General features: G+C 39.7%; 1 protein-coding gene across 1 annotated transcript; it reads right to left on the bottom strand.

The window, feature by feature from the left end:
* Window positions 1-1,007: 1,007 nt before the first annotated feature.
* Window positions 1,008-24,839, bottom strand: kcnh4a (potassium voltage-gated channel, subfamily H (eag-related), member 4a). The gene is made up of 16 exons (XM_084744955.1): window positions 24,416-24,839; window positions 17,591-17,824; window positions 16,731-16,862; window positions 16,458-16,591; window positions 15,427-15,679; window positions 13,654-13,811; window positions 12,726-12,933; window positions 11,590-11,784; window positions 11,297-11,496; window positions 7,317-7,566; window positions 6,996-7,210; window positions 6,437-6,475; window positions 3,493-3,860; window positions 3,321-3,400; window positions 3,008-3,084; window positions 1,008-2,674 (listed from the first exon to the last, which is right to left on the bottom strand). Exons 1-16 carry the CDS (start codon window positions 24,489-24,491, stop codon window positions 1,694-1,696), a joined length of 3,600 nt encoding a protein of 1,199 aa, XP_084601081.1. The 5' UTR covers window positions 24,492-24,839; the 3' UTR covers window positions 1,008-1,693.
* Between the last annotated feature and the right edge of the window lie 255 nt (window positions 24,840-25,094).

Genomic DNA, 25,094 nt, shown 5'->3' with positions numbered 1-25,094 from the left:
CTTGAACAAAAATGTTGCTTCTTTCAGACAAATTCAACCAAGAAATATAAAACCTCTACATGACGCTTTAAATTAAATAACTCAACATGGACAGAAGAATGACTCTTTTTGTTTATTTTTACAGATGACAAGCTAATGCTACTGTGTACATGAGAATTACAGGTAACATGCAGGTCAGGATTTCACGTTAGGTGCTACACGGTGACGTACAAGAGGCCTGGAAGCAGCGTATTACCCGGTTGAGAACTTGTGTTGGTTAAGACTATAATAGTAGTCTCTTGAACTTTTGCTATCCTCCAAAATTCAAATAAAAACTTGTTGTAAGTGAAGACAAACATAAGTGTATGACACACTGCTGAAGGCTTTCAGAGTGTCTGTGTCTCATTATATCCAAAAGTTTAGTTCAGTCAGAAATATGAATGGATGAATTACTGCTTGACTATTTTGTAAGGGCATCTTAACATATTGCCCCCCTGCAAAATGATAATTCTTAATTCTGGAAGGGCATTAACATGAACTTTTCATTCCCGCACACAAAAGTTCTTCAGGAAAATGTTTCAGCTGTGAAGGAAGGAAGGAAGGAAGGAATGAAAAAGAAGGATGTTGTAAGAAGTATGCAGGCATTGTGCAGGACTGTGAATTACTGCAGGACTATTTTGTAAGGGCTTCCTCCACAAATTAAATGAAAAAAAAAAAAAAAAAAACACTGTAAAACTCAAAATGTTTTCAGTGCACAAAATAGCAATGCCCAAAGTGGTACCCTGGTCTGGTCAGTGCTCACATGGGTTTTTATAAAGGTTTAAACAACAGCAACAACAACAACAACAACAACAAATAAATAAAAAACAAACTGCTGCAGAAGTTCATGGCAACTGCCTTCATGAGATTTCTGAGTTTCTTCTTTATCAAAACATTATTAGTTGGTAAACCTTTTTCAGAACTTAAAGGTAGAATCAATAGGATTTGTCCAAGCTGTCCATAAATGCACCAGAAAGATAGTTGACATTTTGGGTCGGTGAAATATCTTGAGCACAGCAAAATAATGTGAAAATAAGAAAATACAGGCAGAGGGCAGTCTTTGTAGATGTTGCATATTATACCTTGAAGAGTTTGTGTTGGGCTCAAACCTAAAAATATCTGTGTTTTTACGGTGTACTGCAAAAATGAACAGTACAGATGCTGATGCAATGCCAGTTTAAATTTTCTTTATCAACTGTAGACTACAGTTAAGTTTCACTGTGAATAATCAGATGAGTATTATGTTCATGTTTCTTCCTCTTTACTGTGTGTGATGAAATGTCAGTCCTTCGTTGCTGAAACCAAACCTCACCACTGGATGGCGCTGCCGACCCACAGTTCATAACTGGCATTTCAATCCTGGTCACAGAGAATCGGTACAATTTCCGTTACACAGTAAATCTCCCTTGTTTTGATGTCTTGCAGTGTATCAGATAACAACTGTTTTTTTGTTTGTTTTTTAAATAAAAATCCAAATGATCCTCTATTAAATGCTAAAGAGAGAGTGTGTACATATCAAATTAAATTTTATTTGGTTGTGGCAGTAGGGTTTCAGCAGCTGTTTGTGCATTTGGCCAGAGAACATTTTATTTGATGAAAAATCTACACCAAAAGTTTTTAAAGGTACTATAAAGTCATTACTTTCATACAGTGACACAAAAAGATACTGAGGTCATCAGTGAGGTGTTTGTATTCCCTCCATGTCAACCATGTCCAAGAGAGTCGGTTGAACCTCTGCAGTTGGAGAACTGCTGCTCACACCCTGAAATTCAACACTGTCTGTCCTCTCTGGATACAGTGGAGCTCTACAGTCTCTGTCTGTTACCTGCCCCAAGAGGAGGTGCTGTGTGTGGCGGACGGGGCTGGATCCGACCGGGTCATTTTGCCTGGGGCCACTGATGGAGCCCTGCTGGCTCTGGTTGTGCCCCGTGCAGACTGAGCTGTGGACTCCTGGAGAGGTGAGGGAGCTGAAGGTAGTGTGATACTGCAGCTGGCCTGTGGGGGTGATGGAGGAATGGATGGGTGTCTGGGTGGGATCAGAATTGGTTTGAACACTCAGAGATGGATGGGAGCAGCCAGAATTTCCCGGAGAACAAAGTGGGCGAGAGTTGCTCATGGTGGGAACGGAGGCGTTGTAGGCCACCTGCGGGGCCTGACACATCACCGGGAAGCTACTGAAGGCCGGACTGAGTGCCAGGAGGGATGGACTCCCCTGCGCATGCCGGTGGGTCATGTAAGGAGAGTTTGGAGTTGTTCTGGAGGTTTGGAAGGTGCCACACTGGCTCTGTAACCTGTGGGCTGTGCCCCCCTCTCTGTCAGAGCAGCACAGGTGCAAACAGGATGACATCGGGCTTGAAGAGCGCAGCAAGGTGGGACTTCTGCCCTGAGACGACATCCCGCTGCAGCCCCACACATTCCTGGCAGGATGGCTGATGGCTTCATGATGGAGGTGCAGCCCTGTGGAAATATTCAAGGGGACATGGGGCTGGAAGTTGCTGGACGCAGTCACACCAGGACTGGGAGCCATCGGTATGCCGTAGGAATATGAGGAGACTGGAGGGGTATAATGGCGCATGGCCATATGAGACGGAAGGAAATGCATTATGTCGTGTAGCTCCTTGGCCAGGTTGGATACCTCTTGGTTCAAGTTGTTCACCTGAGAGGAAAAAGAAAATGTGGCTGTAGGGCATTTCTGAAATAATTTTACACAACTCATAATGACAAGAATCAATGACACACCTGTAGGGAAATGATAAAGGCCTAGTTTTGTCAAAGTGTGCAGGTAAAATTGGAGTACGTTCTCCAGGGTTTCATTGTTGTGTAATCTCACTGAATTGAAAGGAATGATGACTAATAATTTAATATTTTCAAATGAAACCATTTAATTTTCAAGCACCCAGTAAACAACCAATGAGGTTCACAGCAAACTGTGAACAATCATTGAAATACAATTTTTTTGAGCTTTCTAAAACTCAAAGATTGACCATACCTCTTTGTTCAGTTTGCTGATGTTCTGTCTCACTTCCTCTGTCTCCAGAAGCAGGTTAGCACTCACCTGGAATCGGTCTGAAAAAGGATAAAAAAATATTGAGCATATAATATGACATCTGATCCCATATGAGTAAGATTACAGGTACTGGTTGAATACAGACAAAGAGACAAAGTGTCACAAATCTGATTTTTTCCTGAGATTGTTCAACCTCGCTTGAGTTCAGCATTTGTTATTGAAAAGTGTTTTAATAAAGACTTTTGCTGTCTCCAGTCCAACATTTCATTCATTGTCCAGCTTGCAGAGACTTTACCTGCTACGTTAGTCTTTGTCTCGCTCTGCTCCACATTAAAATGAAATGTGTGACCATTGTCCTCAATTCCATCCACGACCCTGGCAGAGACACAAATCAGTGTTGGATCATTTTAAATGCATGCAAACTGATGACTGAACCATATTTAGGTGAAGCAGGGTGAGCAGGTCACCTTGGACTAAGGTTCAGTGGACTAACACAAGGTAAAGACGGCATGAGTAGCTTGGCAGGCCGGTGGTTCAAGCCTGGGTCAACAGGAAGCCTGGGCACGGGAGACGGAGACAGCTCGTCAGTGGCGAATGGTTGAGGAGAGGGACTGCGGCCTCTACCGTCCTGAACGGGTGAGCGACAGAGGCGGAGTGCGTTGATGTGGCGGAGCTCCTCTCCTAACAGGGTGCTGAGGCAGGGCTGATGAACGGGGCTGCCAACTCCATGTAACAAGGGCACTTTCCTCTGCTGAGAGCGTCTCGTGTCTTCTCCAGGTCCCGCTTCATCTGCCTCAATAATAAAGGGTAGTTTATGGTCCACAGAGGTGTGTCCCTGAGGAGACAATGGAGGGAAAATAAGATGTTTTCTTTGATTTGCGGAAATGAACAGAAGCTGCAAGAGTCTTAAAGCTGCAAGATTTGTTTTGGTTCCTTTTTTTTTTTTTTATCAATATTCCCATCATATCAATGCTTCAAACTTTGTCCCCTAAACTCAATATTTCCCTAAGCTAAGGGGTTTACTTAGGAGTGTTACATAAGGGTTTGTAGGTTGTCTTTTCATCCCCTTATTTTCAGTTTTAACTTAGCCAACACACTTAGCTAACCTGTGTTAGCAGTCTTCTCCAAAATGCACAACAAAGAGAAGACAAGTAAGCACATAATCCAAAGTAAATTTAACCGAGCCATAACAAATATGAACAGGCAGCAGATGTGGCTGATCTGAGGTTGTCAAAATTAGATTTGCACATGTTAATTTCATCACAATTTATACAAATGTCTGTATGCAAAACTATTTATAAGATAATTTTTTGTCCTCAAATTAAAATTATAGGCTACTTAGCTGACCAAACCTGTATGAGCTCTCCAGCTCTGTGATAATGAATCATTATGAGTCTGTATAAGTTTATTCTGCTGGGTTGTTCAAAAAAAAAAAAAAAAGTTAGAAAAGAGACATTTACTGAGGATTTGAATTTTGTCAACGCCTTCAGGCACACAAAAAGTCAAACTGAAAAAAAAAGTTATAGGCACAAAATAAATTTATCTAAATCCACAGATTTTTTAAATTGAGTGTACCTCTCATTTTTAAGTAATTTCAGTTTATATTATTTATACTTTTAGCTTTAGTGTTTTGAGTAGAATTTACTAATCATTTTAATATATTAACTTTCAATAAATTCATTATTCAGACAAATAAAACAAACCAAATATTTTTACTTTTACTTTATTTATTTACTTTATTTTCATGGTTCAAGACAAGATACAACATCATTTTTACAAACAAGAGTGTCAGCGATTCACATTTTAAAACAAAATGTACAAACACACAAATTAGCAAAACTATCCATAGCTGGGAGACATAAAACACTGAGGAACTGCTGTTGAGATTACATCTACAAACACACTGAAAAGACACACTGAGTGAATATAATATCCATTTTTTTTCTCAAAACAAGCACCTACTACCCTCCTTGTTGATGACATATATGCCAGTGGTGGATTTCTGCAGGTCTCTTAGGATGTCGTCTCCTTTGATGTCCTGAAGAAATGAAGAGGAAAAAGTCATGTCTTTATGCAATAAATGTTAATGTTTAATTATAATAACATGTACTTTACTGCATGAGTAAATAAGTATTGCTTTCATGCATATTAATCCCAATAAGATAATTCTTTTATGTTTACTGAATGAAATGATGTTTGTAGGGTATTTATTTAATCATTTAGTTATTTATTCATTTATCTTTTTATGCATTCAGCCATTAATTCATTCATTCATTTATTCAGTGGGAACCACTGAACCTGGCTCAAATGGAAGGTTTTAAAGGTTTTAACCTGAAGACAAATTTACCTTATGTTTTATGTTTCTGTTTCATGTGAGTGACTTACCAGACTCCCAAATCAGATGTCCCTTATATTCTCAGCAAGGATGCCTGCTGTCCTTTCAAGGCTGACATCACTTGTAGCCTGTGTGAAAAAAAATACAATTGTTAAAATATTACTAAATATATCAATAATCTCACTAAATCATAAAAACCTTATTAAGTGCATTTACCATAACAATATAAGCTCCCAAAAGAACTGGAATCTCCATGTTTCCATGTCACACCAACATTAAAAAACAAAACTATAATAAAAACAGAATGAGCAGAAATTAAAAAGTATCAGATTAAGAGATTAGGTCAGAGAACCCATTTGAAAAGGGCCAAACCTTACAGCATATTTTCAGACTCCTTGACAACAATTTAGCTGACATGGGTACCAATGAATGCCTTAGGTCTTCTAGTTTCATGTGATACCAGTATCTTCACTTAAGATTTAAAACTGAGCCCACTAAAATGTCAGCCAAGGACAAAAGCATGTGAGCATTAATAAGAGAGTTTAATAACATTAATAAGATAACACTGGTGAGCTTGTATTCAGTGTCCACAGATTAATAAAACAGGCTGACAAGACAAACACTGCATTCATTAACCGGCAAAATCACGTTAGCTTGTAATGTTAACATAAATCACTAAACATATAACCCAGCTCAGTCACTACACAACACTAAATGACCAAGTTAAGTTATGTTATCTAATGTTAAACTATCAAAACACACAGCTGATAGAGTTAGCTATATAAAATTAAAATGTATAAATATAACACACCATGGTTATAAATCACTTACTTACCAAAAATGCGGAGCCTTGGATGAACAGCATTCAAGGAGCTTCTAACTGAAATCCTTCAAAAAATGCCGCACTTTGTTGTGAGCATGTGCAGAATGTCTGCACATTAAAATCAATTAAATGAGCCAGATTAAAACATGTAACATTTACTAGGGGGGAGAGTCACTTTTTTCAGTGTAGTACACCCCTCAGATGTAACAAGCAGATCAGGGCTGAAGTAATTACCTTAGTGAGGCACACATACCTGAGACAGCCTGGAAGACCATGGAAACTTTGTTCCTCCCTAGAGATATTGAAGCCACAATTAACAAGTTTACACACACATTGTATACTAAATTTGGTGGCAAAGTATAGGTATGCTGTTGCTAATGAGCAGGAGCAAAGAAACTGGGTAACTAAAATTTCTGTGTGTTTCTCCGCAGTATTTTCCATTGCTTAAAGCTACTACAAGGAACTTTCATATTTTGTTAATTTTGGAGGCCCCTGTGGACAAAAGCGGTAGTGTTTCCACAGTAGTAAATAAATTGTAGCATCAAAAATCAAATTATCCAAATCAAAATTTTCTCCTGCTTCCTTTTTATTGGCTAGCATATGACTCACTGTAGCTCTGCCTGGAAAATATTAACACAGGGTTGTTTCATCTGATTTCACTGAACCCAGCTATGAAGAACTACACAGAGTCTCGAGGATTGTCTTGTTATCTTACATAGGTCATTTAGAGGCATCAGTAATAAAATGAGACTGTTTTACAACCTGTTATAAACTCGCTGTAGCAGCTTTAAAAGTAATAGCAAATGTCTTACATCAGCTTCACTGCCCTCTCTCAAGTTGTAGGTGAGGTTGTGGTGGATGTCAGAGCTGAATCTGCTGCCGTACTCTGGGTACAGTCCAAGGACCTCCCTCAAAGCCCGAACACTGATGTACTGCAAGTCACAGTAAGTCAGCGCCTTTACATCTGCATTGGTCTTGATCACCTGGTCATGCTGCGGGAGGTCAGCCCCGATGAGGTCACCTTTGCCTGCAGGCATTATGAATCAACAAAGAGTGGTAACAACAAAATGCACAACAGCTGAAATATACAGAATGAGTAAGGGAGAAATGTTTTGCAGGTGGTGCACACTCACCCAGGATGGCCTGGACCATGCCATCTTTCAGAACCTCCAGGGAACCTGAGCAGACAAAATAGTTGGCTTGTAGGGCATCTCCGTGGCGTATAAGGTATTCCCCTGGTGCACAGAAGGAGGTCTTGATGTGCAGGGAGAGGGAGCGCAGACACCCTCTGCTGGCTCGCTCAAATACGGGCAGCTGCAGGATGTCTTTGTTCAGATGCATGGCAATGTCAGCTCGCAGTTCATCTGGGAAGTCATGCAGCAGCTAAAAAAAGAGGATAGGAGAAATTAGTCTTTAACCACTGGTGGGTAAAATGACAAAATGCCTAATGGGCTGCCCTTCCAGTGAACAAAACATGATGAAGTGCCCTCTAGAGTGGCCCACCACTGGACTAAACTTGATAAAGTGCCCTCTAGAGTGACCTTCCAGTGGACAAACCGTGATGAAGTGCCCACTGAAGTGGCCTTCCTGTGGACAAAACATGATAAAGGACCCTCTAGAGTGGCCTTCCAGTGGACAAAACATGATAAAGTGTCCTCTAGAGTGCCCTTCTAGAGGACAAAACAGGGTAAAGTGTCTTCTAGAGCTACCTTCCAGTGGACAAAACATGATAATGTGCCCTCCCAAGTGGCCTTGCAGTGGATGAAAAAACAAGTGCCACAGGCTGTCCTACATGCTAGAAAATTAGTTGGCCTCCACATGCCTCCAAATAGTTAGATATTTAATTGTTTCCTGTGATCAAATTGATCACATAATCTAAATTTAAACCAGAGATTGGAACTGTTTCACCACAAACACATCACAACTTTTGGCGTGCGTCTGCCCCACCACATACAGTTAGTGCCTTTTTTATTTATTTATTTATATTTGTCTTTGCCCCTCAGACAGTTTGCCTCCACCACTGCCTTCAACCGCCACTGCAATCCATTTGATAGAGAAATGCATCTGCAACAGTGACCCCATTATAACACCACTGTCACTTTTACACGAAACTATTACACACAAATATCGATAAAAACATGACAAGGAGCACTTTCAGAAGAATCAAACAGCAACAGACTGCATACTGTCCATCTCAAAAATGGGCTCTCTGTTCACTAAGAAGCAGATAATTTAGGCCGCCTTCCTGTCTGTCCTGGATTATGGTGACATTATCGACGGAAAAACCACTCCAAAGCCCTTTGATTCAGTTTATCACCTCACCCTAAGATTAATTACTGGTGACATTTGTTCTACTCATCATTGCGTCCTGTATGAAAAGGGACGGGCATCTCAAACAGTTGGATGTGACGGGCATTAGACTTAGCACCATATATCACCTACTTATTGAACTGGTCCAATAGACATTATACAACTTGCTCAAGCGATTGGCTCCAAGTCCTGCGTGCTACACTTCGGCCCCAAACTGCACAGTGGAAATGTTGACCCTGTATGAGTCAGCTCACAGCCTGAGATCCTTAGTTGGGACCTTTCAGGCCAAAGTCGAGGCTGACATCTAAAGGTGACTTTGGTTTTGTCGCCAGGGCCCCATGACTTTGGAACGACCTGCCTGAGGAGATAAGGCTCACAGAATCAAAGACATCTTTTTAAATCACTTCTTAAAACCCGTTTTATAGTCTTGCTTAACTGTGACTTATCCTTTTATCTTTTTATTATCTGTATTATTTATGTATTCTATTTATTTATATGGACAAGACAGCATTATGCAATGTTTTTTGTTATTTTTTATTCATTTTATTTCTATTTATTTATATCAACATATTTTTTCTTCTTTTTATTGTTCTTATGTCATTATTGTTCTATATTCTTTTGCTGTGTCTTGCGTCCTTTGCTTTGTGTTTTAATTTTACTTTAATTTTACCTGAATTTTGTCTTGCTTTTGTCTGGCTGTAGTGTTTTGGCTTTCTGTTGTTATATAGCCTCATGAGCATTGAGCTCTTGCTTGGCCTGTAAAAGCACTTTGTAAACTCTGTTTTTAAAAGGTGCTATAGAAATGAAATGATTATTAATATTACAAATGACTGAAGGCTGCTGTCATGATTTGGTTGTCACTTTGTATCTATTTCCAAGCTCTACTAGGACATATTTATACTTTAAAGAGAACATCAAATGACTCCATGAAATGTGAAAGGGTCACACCAGTTGAGTCAAACACACTAACTTCTTGTCTACACCGGCCGCAAAGCGAAAGCAGCACGTCAGCAGGACAACAATAGTTTGAGTCATCTGTCAGTGTCACATTGGATCTAGGTCAGTTCCACTAAAAATGTTATGGTAGCAGCACGTGTAGCTTAATATACCCATTCACCCGAGGCCCAGTGGTTGAGAATGACAAACAAGTGAAATCAATTAAAATGCATAATTTGTGCTTTTCGTGGAAGTGGAGGAATTTGACAAAGAAGGCTGTTGGTTTCACTGCACCGGCATCTCAAACACCGGGGCCCATTATCTCCATTAGCATGTCAGTCACAAACTTTGTCAGATCCTGACCCTTCTTGCTTCCTTCCAGCATATTAATTATCCTCCAGACCTTATGGGTGGATGATCTTTTGAGGTCATCCAACCATTCCAGGAGTTCAGTGGTTTCAGACTTTAGAAACTTCACAACAGCTTCCATCTTGGTGGGTTTTTCACCAAGTTTTCACCCACTAATACTTAACTTTTTTACTCTTTTGATTGTCGATTTCGAAACTATCACACTGTTTACTGAGTAAAGCCTCCATGTCGTTCTTGGTGACTGTGTCAGCAGAGCTCCTGCTGTCAGTTTGTGAGTTTGTGAATCCAAGGGTGTTACAAAGAAGCTACCTAAGGGGTTCTCCTAAGAGCCATACAAGGGTTTTATCTAGAACCCACACAGGGGAGTCTATCGAGAACCCTTTTCTGTTCCAAGGGTTTTTATCTAGAACCCAACGAGTGAGTTCCACTGAGAACCCTTTTCTGTTCCAAGGGTTTTAACTATAAAGTGTAATCACCTGTTTAAATCGGCTGAAAATACAGTCAAAGTCTAAAAAGACACTTCAAGTTGTAGACAGGTAACATCTGCATTAGTTAAAACTCTGTGTGTCTGTTCTGTCAGAGTGAGACAGACAACTGAAGAACCATACAAAACATCATGTAAAACGGTACTGCTGAGAACACCCAACACTACTTTCAGCCAACAGTTCGGGTTATTCAGTCCACAAATCAACTGATGTGATGTGATTGAATCTCGTGGCTGTCAGAGGTGGTTTTAGAGGTGGTCTGGGGCCAAACCAGAGAAGAAAGCCATGAGAATAATCAGGTTAATGTAAACAAAACTACAGTCTTGTTCTATTTATTGCAAAAAAAAATCCCTTGGCCCTGCTTTAAAATACATCCATTTGGGATTAGATATTTTTACCTTGAGATCCTACTATGTCGAGTCTAACTGATTCAAATACTTCCACCACCACTGCTAAATGCAAGAATGGATAAGAATCACAGATTGTGGTTATAAAGGTCGATGCGCTCACATGACAAGCAGAGCTGCTCAGTAAAAACACACACAAAGTGTTGAAGCCAGCATGATCTCAGAAACCAGCATCTGTGTCTGTTACCTTCAGCAGTGAATATATTATCTAGATGGTGGTGGAGAGGGTGTTAATGAGTATTCTCTCTTTATTTCAACTCCTACTCATGTAATTACAGGGAACTTCTCCTAGATCAGTTCTGGCATTGTCACTGAAGTTCTATTTGCAACAAAGTGCCGTCTACTTAAGGAAATGGAATAAGACTCCAGAGAATTTGAGGTGACCCACATTTTATGGATGACATTTCTGAATCTAGAGCCTAGCACCCACACAAAATGTATTTTTTTTCTTCATGAAAAAGACATTTCTGCAGCCCACACATTCAACAGTGGAATTACTTATGAAGAAGAGATTCACTTTAACAGAAAAACTTCTTACCGGGACTAAAATATTAAGAGATATCATGGTTACTTCGGCTAACTGAACCACAAGAACACTTCACCCACCTCATTGGCGTTTATGCCATTGTTGACTGACCAGGTGGCCTGAAAGTACTCCAGCATCCTCTGCTTGAGCTGCTGAGGCAGCCGATGCACACGGATGAAGTCCTTGAGATCCTTCATCCGGGTGTGATAGAGAGAGCGCCGGGAGTACATGCGCTGGATGATGGCTGTCACGTTGCCAAAGACCACTGCGTGCATCAGGGCTGGAGGTGAGAGAGGAGGGGGTCACATGATACAAGATCCTCGGAGCATTTATAATAATTCTGTGAATTTTCTGTCATCACCAGAAGACTCACCACCCATGAGCATAATGCAGATGGAGAAGATTTTCTCTGCATCTGTGTTGGCACACACGTTGCCAAAACCGACACTGGTGAGGCTACTGAGGGTGAAGTAGAGAGAGGCGATATAGGCGCTCGGCATGGAGGGACCCCCCACGGTGCTGTTGATGTACGGTGTCTCCAGGCGCTTTCCCAGCTCCTGCAGCCAGCCTGGGGGACGAGGTTGTGTTAAGACTAACGTGGGAGTCTAGACTCTGTTGCACCAACAAAGAGTTTAGCAAAACTGGGTTTAAAATGAGCTAATCCAGAAATCCAACATTAAGCAGAGCTCTGTAGCACATTTAGAAACCAATTTCAGTTTAGTAAATCTAAGTTTAGAGATGTAAACGTAAATGAATTAGGAGTTTAATCAATATGGAGCGAATATGGAACTTTTGACTGCTCTGTGGTCCTAAAAATAAAAAGTTAAAGCATTGCATTGTTTTCTAGCTAACCTAGCCTCTTAGCCTACTCAGCAGAGAACTTCTAAAATCTCCACCTTTGAGAAAAACTTGTTGGCTGAGGTATAAACTGGAGTGAAAGGAAGAAGAGGCACATCATAAAACTCAATTGGGGTGTCTTCCTCCCCTAAATTGTGCTCAGTTCACATGAATTAAAAAAAAAAAAAATACTGGATCACATTTTCAATTGGCGTTTAAAATTTGGGCCAAAAGAATTTAAAAACTAAACAGGGATTTAAAGAGAAGTTTAAATCTACTCTTTCTAATCTTTAGTATAAAGTCTGGTGCAACACAATTGAAAGTTAAACCACAATTTAATCTCTAATTTAGTCTTAAAAATGAATCCTTGTTGGTGCAACCCAGCCTCAGAGGTGGATTATTCTTGCTGATTTATAATGGTTGTTGGGTGATATCATGTAGAATGATATAACGCATTACTGGCAATATAATGTAATTACTCTGTGACCTCCACTTCCTCTGAACTGAGACAAGCTAGAGGTTGAAATAATGCAGGCAGTCAGGCGTGACTGGAGATGTGCAGTGCCGGCCCACTGGGGTTACCATGAGAGACACTAAAAAAAACATCTCTGCAAAGCTTAATGAGTGAGGACGAACATTATACTCGAAACTCACAAAAAACAAAGGGCTCACCTATGTCCCAGGTAACAGGGTCACTGCTTTCTATCTCCTTGCGTCCGATGACGTACCAGACGCAGGCCATCCAGTGAGCCAGCAGAGCAAAGACAGACATGAGCAGGGTCAGGACCACGGCGCTGTACTGGGAGTAGCGGTCCAGTTTCTGTAACAGGCGCAGCAGACGTAGCAGGCGAACTGTCTTCAACAAGTGCACCAGCGAGGTCTGGACAAAGAGATCAGAGCACACAGGCCGGGTCATTTTCTATCACTTGCTTAAACTGCCTAACATCTCAGAGGCAGTAATAAATCAGCAACTGCTGTGTCCTGCGAGGTAAAATTACTGATTTTGCCTGTGGAGTTTGATTGGTACAGAGAGAGTAATATTATATATTGACACCAGAAAAGGCAAGATAAAGTGGTATATTATTCTAAATATAACATAAACTATTGATATTTTATTTGTTAAGTTTTGTTAATTACATTATATAGATTCATTAGTATAAGCTGCGGCCCATTCTCTTCTCTCTTCTAACCTTGATTCAGTCTCTTTTAATAGTCTTTTTTGAGGAGCACTTGCTCTAAATTTAATGTTACTGTACTATTAGCAGGACAGTTTTTAACCAGTCAATTTCAGCAAAACCAAGACTGCAGTCAGAGAGAGCTGTCTCTGTGTGTCAGCTGAGGCCTGTGGCAAAGTAAGACTAATCCACAAGAAGCACCAGTGTTTATCTGGAGGATAGAGCTGAAGCGCGCAGGCAAACAAGGATGCTCAGTGAAGTGGCTGGATGTAAAGGGATAATTATTTCCTGTCCAATGCTCTGGGGGAATAACACTACTAAAACTACAGTGGCTATTCTAAAAAGTTGGTACACTTAAAGAGACAGGAGAGAGTAAAACCTGGGGGTCATAATGTACTTCAAGATATTTTAAATAGTAATCTTACCACTGTGATGTTGAAAGCGTAGAGGAGGTCGAAGGGCAAAGCTGCAATTAGATCCACAAAGAACCAAGTGGTGCAGTAATGGAGGTAGATGGACCGGGCGTCATACACAACCTGACCCGACTGACTCACATAGGTGGTGCGGAAATTCAGAATAATATCTGAAAAGGACCAGAGACAACAGAAGCAAAACAGAAATATTAGAAAGAAAAACATGATACATCTCAGCAGAAGATGAGATGGACAAACAAACACAATTTACAAGTAAATTAATTAGTAATAAACCTGTCAAAATTATAAAAGATGTCATTAATTTGTAGCTTATTAGAAAAAAGAGTGAAACGAAAATTAGTATAGATTGTAATACACAGAATATAATTTAGCAGATCTTAAAATAATAGTTGTAGCAGCTACTGAACATAGGAAAATGAAAAAAAACAAACTTTAAAAACTTTTTTATGGATTATAGGACATTCAAGGTGCGTCCCACCTTGAATGTTTTTTTAATTAAAAGAAACACGTCCATGGTTGTGCATTTAATTTTTCACTTGCAACTACAAGTTCTTCTCTTGTTTATTGCAATAAGATTGAATTGCAAGTGCAAGTGAAATTAATTCAACATTTAGCAGCGCTCCACTCTAAATGTACTCATTGAAACTTGCCATAAAAGTGATGTATTTTCACACAAAGGAAAGATAGAAGTGACGGCATGTGACAGCAGGTGAGTTAAACTCGCATGAATATCACTGCCTGTCCCCAGACAAACTTGTTGAGGAAGTCAGCCTCATGACAGATGTGCTATCACACTTCCTTAGGAGGAAAAGTGGGTCGAAGTGAGAGAAATCTAATTATGATTCGTAACCTGGGGCAACAGAGACACCCTGAGTGGGTGAGAAAGGTAGGAGGTTTAGTTATGTGTTAGCCATCGTCAGGGAAACCATTGCAGCTGCAGCAGAAAATACATTTAAAATGAACATTGTTGTCTTTTCATAACGCTGCTCAATATGCTTAAACATAAAGGTCAGCTGGTGTGCAGCATGCAATCAGTGTAGGTGTCTCTAAAATTATAGTGGTATAAACTAGTAATTATCTTACAGAAAGCACAATACAATCGCCTACTATCTGCGGAAAGACTTGATAGATGAAGCTGTTTAAAAGTTGTCGTTCAAATTTCTTTTTTTTATTATTGTGTATAATTTTTGGTAATTAACTGGAAACAAAAACTAAAAATAAGAATGGATACAGCTAGCAAGTCTGTCAAAAATGGCTATCTAAAACAAAGATGAATAAAATCATGTAAAAGTTATTTTTACAGAGCAGTACTGCATGACGTTTGTTCCTTTTTAGACGATGAATTTAATATATTTATACCCTGGAAACAAATTTTTCAGAAGAATTTATGAAACAACAATTTATTCCTACTTCAGAATCTTTCAGTTGAAAATTACTGCCATAAAAAAATAACTTAATCCGCTTAACATTGAACAATCATCACTATGTAGATTCTGTAATGATGAAGATGAAGACCAGATGCTTTTTTCCTGTTGTCCATATGATTCTATATCGAAGGGATTCTTTCAGTTTTTTGTTGCTTCCATTTTTCTTTGTTTTTGTTTCTTCTATTTTTATCTAATTGTTTGCATTTTATTTATTTATATATTCTTTTTTTGTAATAAATGTAAACAGAATTTTGTAAGGTTCAAAATTGCAAAATGGCATGACTGCAAACATGCAATGATAACAAAAACGTTTTAATCAAACATCAACAAATCATACCGAGTATGAAAAGCATCTCCACTGCGATGTCAGTTCCCATGGTGCTGCGACTGACAAGTGAGTGATGGTCACCGCCCTCATCATGACTGACAAAGCAGATGTCATAAGGCACAGCGACAGCGACGTAGAAGGTCGCCAGTAGAATCAGCCAGTCCCACAAGGCCTTAGAGATGCTGTAGTGTAGCAGGATGAAACGAGACTTCTTCACAGCTGCCACCTTGTACTCAGGTAGAGACGGCTTCTGAAACACACTCTGAAAGACACACAAAAATCCTGAATGCATCACAAACTATAAGATCCAAATGTGCAGTGCTGTTGTTTACATCCCGGTGCTGACTCAACAGATGGAGAGAGGAAGCTCATTTCATAAACTTACTTCAATCTGAAGTGGATTATATTTACGGCCACCTTGAACCCTGACATATAACAGATTCTTTGAAAATGAAAAAGGACATTTGCATTTTCTACAGTGCCTACTGAGGCAGTGCTCGCAAACAGTAATTATCTCAGCATGAAACACTGAAGGTAAGCAGTACACCTGCTTATGATCATCCATTTTCATCATCGTCATCATCACTGACATTTTGAATAAACTTGGTTTATGAGCAGACCAGGCAGTTTGCAACACTACTTTCTTTTTTCCGTATCTGATGACAGTGACTGTAAAATATTAGGTAGAAAAACAAATAATGTGAGATTTAGACTCACCACTAATTAAAATTTAATTTACAAAGACTTTACAAACTTTGATTAAAGTGTCACCTGTATTTACATGCTAAATCACACAAAAGTTTATCAGTTAAGAGAGCAAATGCTTTTTACTCTGAGGGAAGAAGCCGAACATCACTCAGCAATAATGAATGATTAAACAGGAAACAGGAAACACGAAAGGAGAAAGTTAACCATGGCTCCATTGGTTACTGGGGTTGCTCAACTGTAGCACAGAGCAAAAAGGGGTTGGACTTAGGAAGAGTCAATAGAGCCCCTTAAATCTTACACACCAGACCTTTAAGCTCGGGTTTGACACTCACGTTAGTCAGTTTCCTCTTGCCCCTCTTGGTGAACAGGTTGGTCATTTGGTGCAGAATAGTCCTCCCCCTCTCTCGAGCGTGGGAAAAATGTGATTGATTGCTTTTCCTGGTCTGGTGAGCAGCCTCTGTCGTACCTGCGAGCAAAAATCACCACACTTAACTGAAAAAGTGTAAATGCTGTCTTCCAGTTGTCTTAAATGAACATGGAAGCGTGACATTTCGAAGATCTAAATTAAAATGGGATTTGTAACAGCTACGTAGTCAAGGCCTCACCGTCTCCTTGGCTGTAGTGGTGGCTTTTCCCGTATGATTCACTGACGTCTTTGAAGGATAAGAGGAACAGCACCACCTCACCTTTCTCATTTTTAATTGGCACAATATCCAGGAGGCACCAAAATGGATTTCCTGAGGATATTAAAGAAGTTATTACTCTGAGATTACCTGACAATTCAGCTGGACAATTTTTACCCCATAAAATGGTGATTAGATTTCTACAAACAGTTTTCTTTTCTGTCCTCTCTCTGTTCCACATGTGTTGATTTCACAATGATAGAAACAACAATATAGAAAAGCGTATAACAACAATAATGCTGAAGATAGGGGATGAGTATGTTAGGATGAGTATGGGTTGGTTTAAATGCACATTATAAATAAATAAATGCAGTAATGATGCCAGTGTAGCTTCATCTGTCCAGGGATTGTTTTTCAGCAGAAATTGTAGGTACATGATTGAGCTAGCAAAGCAGTTTTTTTCATTATATGTGTGGTATTTATTCAGTTTGGGAAATCCCATGATCTCCAGAAAGCATGAACGTTAGTTCAAATCACCTCAACAGGGAAAAGAAATCATCTCTGTTGCTGGTCGTTACTAAGGATCAGCCTACTTACTGGAGTAGCAAACTAGGTTTAATTACGGTATTTTTTTTACTGACTGACTGTTGTATAATTGCAATATTATACTTGAGGGTGAGCTTTAACATCATCAGTGGCACTTATGGACCTGACTGCATCACTGTTGTGGGTGCTGATAATGACATTGAATCACACCCTCTTGCATAATATTGCAAAATTGAAAAGTCTGTGTTTTAAAATGCACAGCATGATCTGGGTGATCATGTGAATGTATTCCTCACCATTTTTTCTATAGAAGCAGACTTCTCCTTGGTACTCCTGCTGGCCCTCCAGAGCTTTATCCACCTGCTGGATTACACTCTCATTGGTCTCGGCTCCATGGAGAAAGCTGCAGGTGCACGTTTTCTGCATCACCTCGGTCCGAACGAAGCCAGTCAGCTCACAAAACCCGTCAGAGCAGTACACGATGGGGTAGCCATAACGACCCTGAGCGTTTCCCAGCAGGAAGTTACTGTCTGCAAGTGAAATAAAAGAGGCCGGAGGTAAAACTACTGCGTGACCTCAAGGAATGAATGAACAACAAGCAACGTTTTGTGCTTTTCTAGCTGCACAGTTGTGATGCAGCTCTGAAAGTATAACAAGGTGACCAGGTTCTTTGGTTGATTCTTCTCTTTCCCCACTTCCTGTGCACACTTCTCTCCAGATTTGTTTCAACGGTTGATGCGCCAACAAAAACCAACTTGTTTTTATCTGAGTCATTCTATTTGATTGCTTTCAGCTCAGAGCCCTGAAATAGTCTTGTGTACATCAGAGCAGGCTTTGAAGTTAGCTGCTGGTGTGTATGAAGTCTAAGGATATATGCGGGATCCCAGCTGGCTCCATGGGGGACCAGTGGCTCAGTGAGGCTTTGGCCCTTAATTAGCATGTGGAGCATGTTTTCATCCTGCCACCAGTTGTGCAATGGGTTTAGTATTTACACAGACATAGTACACACATACACATACACACACACACACACACACACACACACACAAATGTAGCATTAAATGAGAGTGAAGGATGTTTTTAAAAGATCAATCCATCCATCTATTTTCTGCTGCTTATTCGGGGCCAGGTCACAGTGGCAGCAGGCTAATCAAGGTTGACTAGACATCCTTCTCCGTAGGAATGTTTTCTAGCCAGATGAGATATATCGCCTCTCCGGTGTGTGCTGGGTCTAGTCCAGGGAATTCTACGGGTTGGATGTGCTTGGAAAACCATCAGATGTCCGAGCAGTACAGGCATCGGATCAATATGGCCATACAGCTGAACATGTAGAGGCAGCAGCCTATAGCTGATTCAAACTTTGCTTCCTTTTTCTAGACTAAAGCATCACAACCTAGAACTTTTGTAATCATGCCCCAGACAAAGACACAACAAGTAATAACACATTTTCTGTTTTGCACTTTTTGTTTGCAAAGCACTACACACTGTTCCTGACATCAGACACTTGGTTCAAGAATGAAATGTCTTGAAACACTTATATTCAAAATGCAAAACACACCTGAAGCCGGCAACTCACACATGAAAACCTCCATGCACTGATGCGCCAAATAGACAAATAGATCTCAGGTAAGCTCACCTCTTCTGTGAGAACTTGGAGGCAGTCAGAGCGAGAAGAAGAGGAAGACTGAGAGGAGGACGAGGACAACAACAAAGAAAAGGACCAGGTAATAGATGGAGACATATTTCCCACAAAGTTGGGGCAATATGCAACAATGAGGGATGATGAGGATGAGGGAGGCTGCATCGAGAGTTCAGCCCAACCTGAGTCACTACATGGTAGCACCTTTACTGAAATACAGACATTTAGATTGGAGAACAGATACCATCATTCTGCGGCAGAGTTTCTTGGATCAGGCGGTTACACCGGTTTCCACCCTATTTCAACTTGAATTTAATTAATTATCAGCATATATATTGCATTCTGAGCTCCTTACCATAAACGTGAGCTCAGCAGGCCTACAGAGGAAACCCATTTTGACCCATCTGACAAAACTGTGCCTAAAACCTCTTTTGTTTTATACAAGAAATATGTTTTTAAGTTTTTCTTTCTACTATTTACACTGCTTACACTCAGTGGCCAGTGTACTCCTAGCTAATATATTCTATTACAACAGTCCTGCAATAAATAATTTTGTATTGCATTATACTCACAGGTGTGAACTTGTGAGTAGAACCGTCATTAAAAACTTCATGGCAGATTTATTGCAGGACTGTTCTATCAGACTGCATTTGTTTTAACAATGTGTACTTAATAAGAGAAATTCTGGCTCAGGCCTTGCTATCTGCCAAACACCCCTGGTTGATTGGTGAAGGAGCAGCGTGCATCAACATGACTAGCAGAGGAAACATCAGAGAGATTCAGCCACATGTTTGAGCCTCAGTCAGATCCAGGCTCAGATGAAAAGCCTGTCGAGCTGAGTAGCAGATGGATGAACACGGGAAGTGTAATTAGCATCTTTTATGTTGTTTATTAGCTTGTAACTGGCAGTGGCGCAGCTTATGCTTAAGTCTCACTCTGTGTACTGTGGACTTTTTAATATTCGATGAAAGCGATCAGCTTTGGATTCTGTTACTTGTCAGATCCAGCTCCACTTAAAAAAACGGCTGCTCTTTTTGCCAAAGTAAAGTTGGTCCAGTGGGGTGTACTGGAAGGGGAGTGATTTTGTCCCTCTGTATTCAAGTCCAGACGTTTTCACCAACATAATGTGAAAGATAGCAAAAGCAATAAACATAAGAAAAAATCATTTTTATGTTATTTACATCAAAGATTGATTTGTTATTACTGCAACACCCGTGATGAAAAAAGAATCACATGCATGCTTGAATTCTTTTTCTTTCAAACACAACTTAGAAACGTGTTTTAAGAAAAACTTTAACATTCAGTTATTACGTAACAGTCAATTCTCCCATAAGACAACTGAGAGAATACCTCTGCCCCTGAAGGACGCTTTTATGCCTGAGAAATAATGGTGTACATGAAGAACTTTGTGAAATCAATTCAGGCAGATACTTCAAAATGAAAGCCTCATTTGAAAGAAAAAGAAAAAAACTGCTAGAACATCGAAAAGTCATTTTAGGGCATAAAGTGTAGGTGGTGAAGCGCAAGAAAATCATCTTGAAACTTCGATGGAGCACTGAGGTTAAACTACAAGATGCTGCGTCTCTCTTTTGTAAAGAAACTAAATGATTTTTTTTTTCTTTCTTTCTTTTTTTTATTCTTTATAAACTGCAGAATGATTTGTAAGCATAAATGCTATGAGATCATGCCCTGCAGGGTTTATTGTGAGGAGAGAAAGAAGCATCTCGCCATCATTCACTGATTAATGCATGCCCGCTTTCACTTGTTTCCACACAAACCTAAATATCCCTCCAGTATTTAAACGGTGTCTTCTTTCATTTATTCAGTCAGTTGCTCTCTGAATGCAAGTGGATTCGATTTCAGACAAGCATCTCTGTTTGCTGCAAAAACACTATGATGATGGCGGAGCTGCAGAGACAACACTGAACACCTGCACTGCGGCCAGCTGTAATGACAGTGATGCCTTTTCTCCGTGAGTCTAAAGTAAACACAGACTCATAATAGCAAAGTTTATTCGGAGGCATGCAATTATAGATTCACCTGATCCATTTTATTCGGTTTTTACACAAGAAAGTAATCACTAAGGAGGCAACACCGAGTGGGTGTTTTGTTCCAGAGGAAAAGACGTGCAATTAGCGATGTGTGAATATGTTCTACCTGATAAGTGTACTGTTAATCTCACAAGAAACTAAATTAAGATCTTTCCACGCTTGTGTTGCCATAGCGATTTGTGCAGCAAAAAATAAAACATACGGCTATGCTGTAATTTGCATCTATGAGGTTACCAAGACACTGTGCCCTCTGAAACAGATGTAGCCAACAAAGTATCTGCAATATCAGCCTCGTTCTGATTCATAGTCAATGCAACAGAACTGAATGACTCTTACTGCTATAGGGCTTGCACCATGAATGCTCTGAATGATGATTTAGTAAAGATGAAACGACTCCTCTGGTAAAACTGAAGCACTTTGACCCCATTGTGCAGATTTTCTTCACTTGCACACATCAGTCAGTCAGATTCCTGCCTCATCTGTGAGCTTCAGGAGCAGAGGCACATCTTGGCCGGATCTCTTAGCAGTCCTGTCTCAAAATTAAACTTTCCTCTATGACTTTCCTCATGGATTCACATTATTCAAGAGAACAGTACGGCTCACGCTGACAGCCGTCGAAGCCTGACTGCCCAAAGGCCCACAAGGATTTCTTGTCAGTAAATGCTCATAAGTGAGCTGAAACTCGACGCATGTTGTGAATCATTATATAATAAAAGAATTTTAATTTCCTAGTCTTCTGTTAGTTCTATCTGGGCGTTCTCCTAATGCGTTTGCTTCCTTTCACTTAAATTATAGTCACTCAAACATAATGCTTCTCATCACTAATTATCCATGACTGCAGTTAGGAGGAGGAGAAAAATGCAATTCTAACACCTACCCAGGCAATTAGCAGAAGAGACTGTCGACAAGGAGGGCTAAAAAAAGCTAAAGCTTTCTACGTTCTGGACTTATATCATTGCAACAATTAAAATTCTAGATATATGGTACTCTCGACCTTGCATTCACAAAGAATAAACATTATATTAAATATCAAAAATGTTACTCTAAAGTCTCTAAATGAAAAATGTCATGACTGAGACAGAACTCTGATGGTATTTGATTGGCTCCTGCTCTGCATAATTCGTTTTAATTAATTTCCCTGCTCACACATCAGGGTCATGTGAACGCCACCTCCATTCCTCTGAGCCACACTTAAATCCACATTCATTTTATTTTGATTATATTGTATTTTTCTGCACAGAGATAGGAGTTAAAATAGAGGCTTGCAGTTATCGTCTTGCATTCAAAGAGACGTCCTCAAGGTTTTCAATTCAGCTGAGAGATTCAAGGCAGTTCTCCGATTTAATGGTGTTCAGCTCTGAGGCCATGTCTTTGTCAGCTGGCCCCTTCACCTCCCACTCAGATACTTGGTCAATCTGCACTCTTGCACGTTCTGTACAGTTCTGTGGCAGCTAACATTGAGAAAATGTCTGCTGTGCTGATGTGTGTACTTGTCAGTGTATGTCAGCTATGTATGTGGGTGTGTGTCTCATACAGAAAGCAAGGGCAAGAGTTGTTTGTGTGTGTGTGTGTGTGTGTGTGTGTGTGTGTGTGTGTGTGTGTGTGTGTGTGTGTGTGTGTGTGTTTCAAAGAGTGTCATCACACTGAATTTGGGCAGTGTGATGGGCTGGTAGGGCAGTAACAAAGCATAACCCAACAGAAAAGCAGCATAAAGATAAACAACCACAACTGTTTGGCTCTAGGTCAATAAGGCAACAGAAAAGACAAGCTTAGTTTAAGGGTGTGAGAGTGTTATTCAAGTATCTTGCAGTTGTCTGTCTTGCCACAAAGCTTAATACTTAACATTCAGGCATTTAACTGACAATAATTTAATATTGTTGTGGAAGGACACCAGCGTTTCTCTGTTTGTTTTACAGGAAGACCTTGACTAAAAGAAATCATGAATCTGAACAGTGAAACATCTTAATAAGCAGCACTGAGGCTCAACAAGTGGCCTTTCAGTTCCAATATATCATCTTAAACTGCACTGCTGGTCTCCATTTCTAGTTCTGGTTTACCGTCATAACTTGTATTCTTATAATTGGATCTCACTACTGTTGGGCACATTTGTTGACAGCAGTGTTTTTCAGGGGCAGTCACATTCCTAAAGTGGGTTACCAAAATGCCAAAGGCTAAAATCCTAAAAGCTACAGTCGGCTGAGCCGGTGGAGTCGTGCTCCAAAACTGACACCAATTTATTTGCCGGCATCATGATTTTAATTTGATGATGCATGTCTGCACATAACGTTTAAAACACACTGGCTGCACTATTGTGATCATAAAGTACGGCCTAAAAACCTGAACGTGTGCAGCCAGAGAGGATGATTTTTTAAAAATCTGTCCCACAAGTAACATTTAGCCTTATCTGCAAGTCTAAAATACAAATCATTGACATATATTTCAAATAATAAGTAATAGAGATAACTTGAAAATCAGTTTGCTGTAAAAATCAAAAAATTATTTGCATGGAATTCTTTTAAAATTTAGGGCAACTTACAATAATCTGTTTGCTCCAACTTTGTCAAATATTTTGTGTGATCGATTACCGCTCACTGACATGTATTAGAGTTACAGTTAAACATTTCTGGTGGATTCTTTACAATAAGTCAAGAAAAACAACTTTTCTCTCTTTTTTTTAATTTGGAGAACTTAAAACAATCAGTTTGTTCCAACCTTCAAAACTGGTTTGCATAGAATAAAAAAAAATTCAGGTCAAACTGAACAAATAAATAATTTTTTTATTTTGAGACAAACTAAAATAATCATTTTGCTGCAACCCTGAGAGAATGGTTTGCATGGAGTTAGACATTCTTGGTTAGACTGAACAAAATCTTTAAATTATGTCAATAAAGACAACTATTTTATTAACTATTTATTTATTTATTTTAATTTTTTTAATTTTGGACAACTTAAAACAATCAGGTTGCTTCAAGCTTCAAAAAATGGTTTGCATGGAATTAAACATTTCAGGTTAAACTGAACAAATTATTTACATTCAACTTCAAATATTTTGTGTGATCAATTACCACCCATTTATATTTCAAATACAGAATATTTTTTTATTTGAGACGACCTAAAATAATCAGTTTGCTGTAACCTTGAGAAAATGGTTTGCATGGAGTTAAAATATTCAAGTTAACCCAAATTGATTCTTTACATTGAGTCAATAAAGAAAACATTTTTTTTATTTTGTTTTAGGACAGCATCAAATAATCAGTGTGCTTTGATTTTTTTAAGTTAAACCAATGTAATTATTATTATTAGTTATTATTATTCACATTATTACTTATTAGTAGTAATTATTTACCACTGAGCTTGACAAGATATAAAAGCATTATTAGAGAGTATCTGCAGGGAATATAGAACAATGAAAAGCCCTAAAATTTACTTACGAGTGCCATCAAAGTGGTTTGCAATGGTGTCCAGGAAGGTGTTTTGTGGCGCAAGGAGGCCCTTCATCACAGGCATCTTGAACTAGATTAAAAGAAGGCAGCAGACTCTCAGACAACAGTTTCCATCAGTTGGTCACTATTCCCCAGAGAAGACCTGAAAGAGAACCACGATGCCTCTCCTTGGAATCACTTTTAATTCCTCCACAATGTTTGTGAGCGAAAGTTGTTCCTAATCTTTGTCGGCAAGAGGAAACCACCAACTTGCATCAAGCAGAAATCTCATCTCTTCTTCGGGGAGAGAGGTCGGAGGTTTTGCACGTCTCTGAAGCGTCTCTCTCGGCGTTGAGTCAGGAGCTTTCAGGTTCAGTGGTGCATCCCTCTGCGCTCAGCTCTGCTCCAGTATCACAGCGAAGCTTCAGCTTCTCTTCAGTCAGTCTAACTCCACTCACCATGGTTCCTGCCATCTCTCTCTCCCTCTCCCTCCCTCTGTCTCTCACACTGAACCATCCCCCTTTCCGCACACTGTGTACTTACTACTTATCTCTCTCACCTTGTCTCTCTTTCTCATACAAAACCTGCATCCTCCTACTTCTCACTTCCAAGTAAAGTTATTCTAAATCACTTTTTCTCTCTGTCTGCTCTCCATCTCTGCATCTTTCTCGACACTCCTTCTTGGGAG

Source organism: Lutjanus erythropterus, chromosome 19 (genome assembly GCF_056507025.1).
Source record: "Lutjanus erythropterus isolate fLutEry1 chromosome 19, fLutEry1.hap2, whole genome shotgun sequence".
Classification (NCBI taxonomy): Eukaryota; Metazoa; Chordata; class Actinopteri; order Lutjaniformes; family Lutjanidae; genus Lutjanus; species Lutjanus erythropterus.
Note: the sequence above shows the minus strand (reverse complement) of the source record. Positions and strands in the feature narration are given on the sequence as shown.

What these genes read in the sequence shown, in the direction of transcription:
- kcnh4a (XM_084744955.1), bottom strand. Translation starts at nt 24,491, where the DNA reads ATGCCTGTGATGAAGGGCCTCCTTGCGCCACAAAACACCTTCCTGGAC. An exon ending in CCCTGTTACCTGGGACATAG is followed by an intron (nt 11,785 to 12,725) that starts GTGAGCCCTTTG and finishes CTCGTCCCCCAG; the next exon opens with GCTGGCTGCAGGAGCTGGGA. An exon ending in GACAAAGACTAACGTAGCAG is followed by an intron (nt 3,085 to 3,320) that starts GTAAAGTCTCTG and finishes ATCCTTTTTCAG; the next exon opens with ACCGATTCCAGGTGAGTGCT.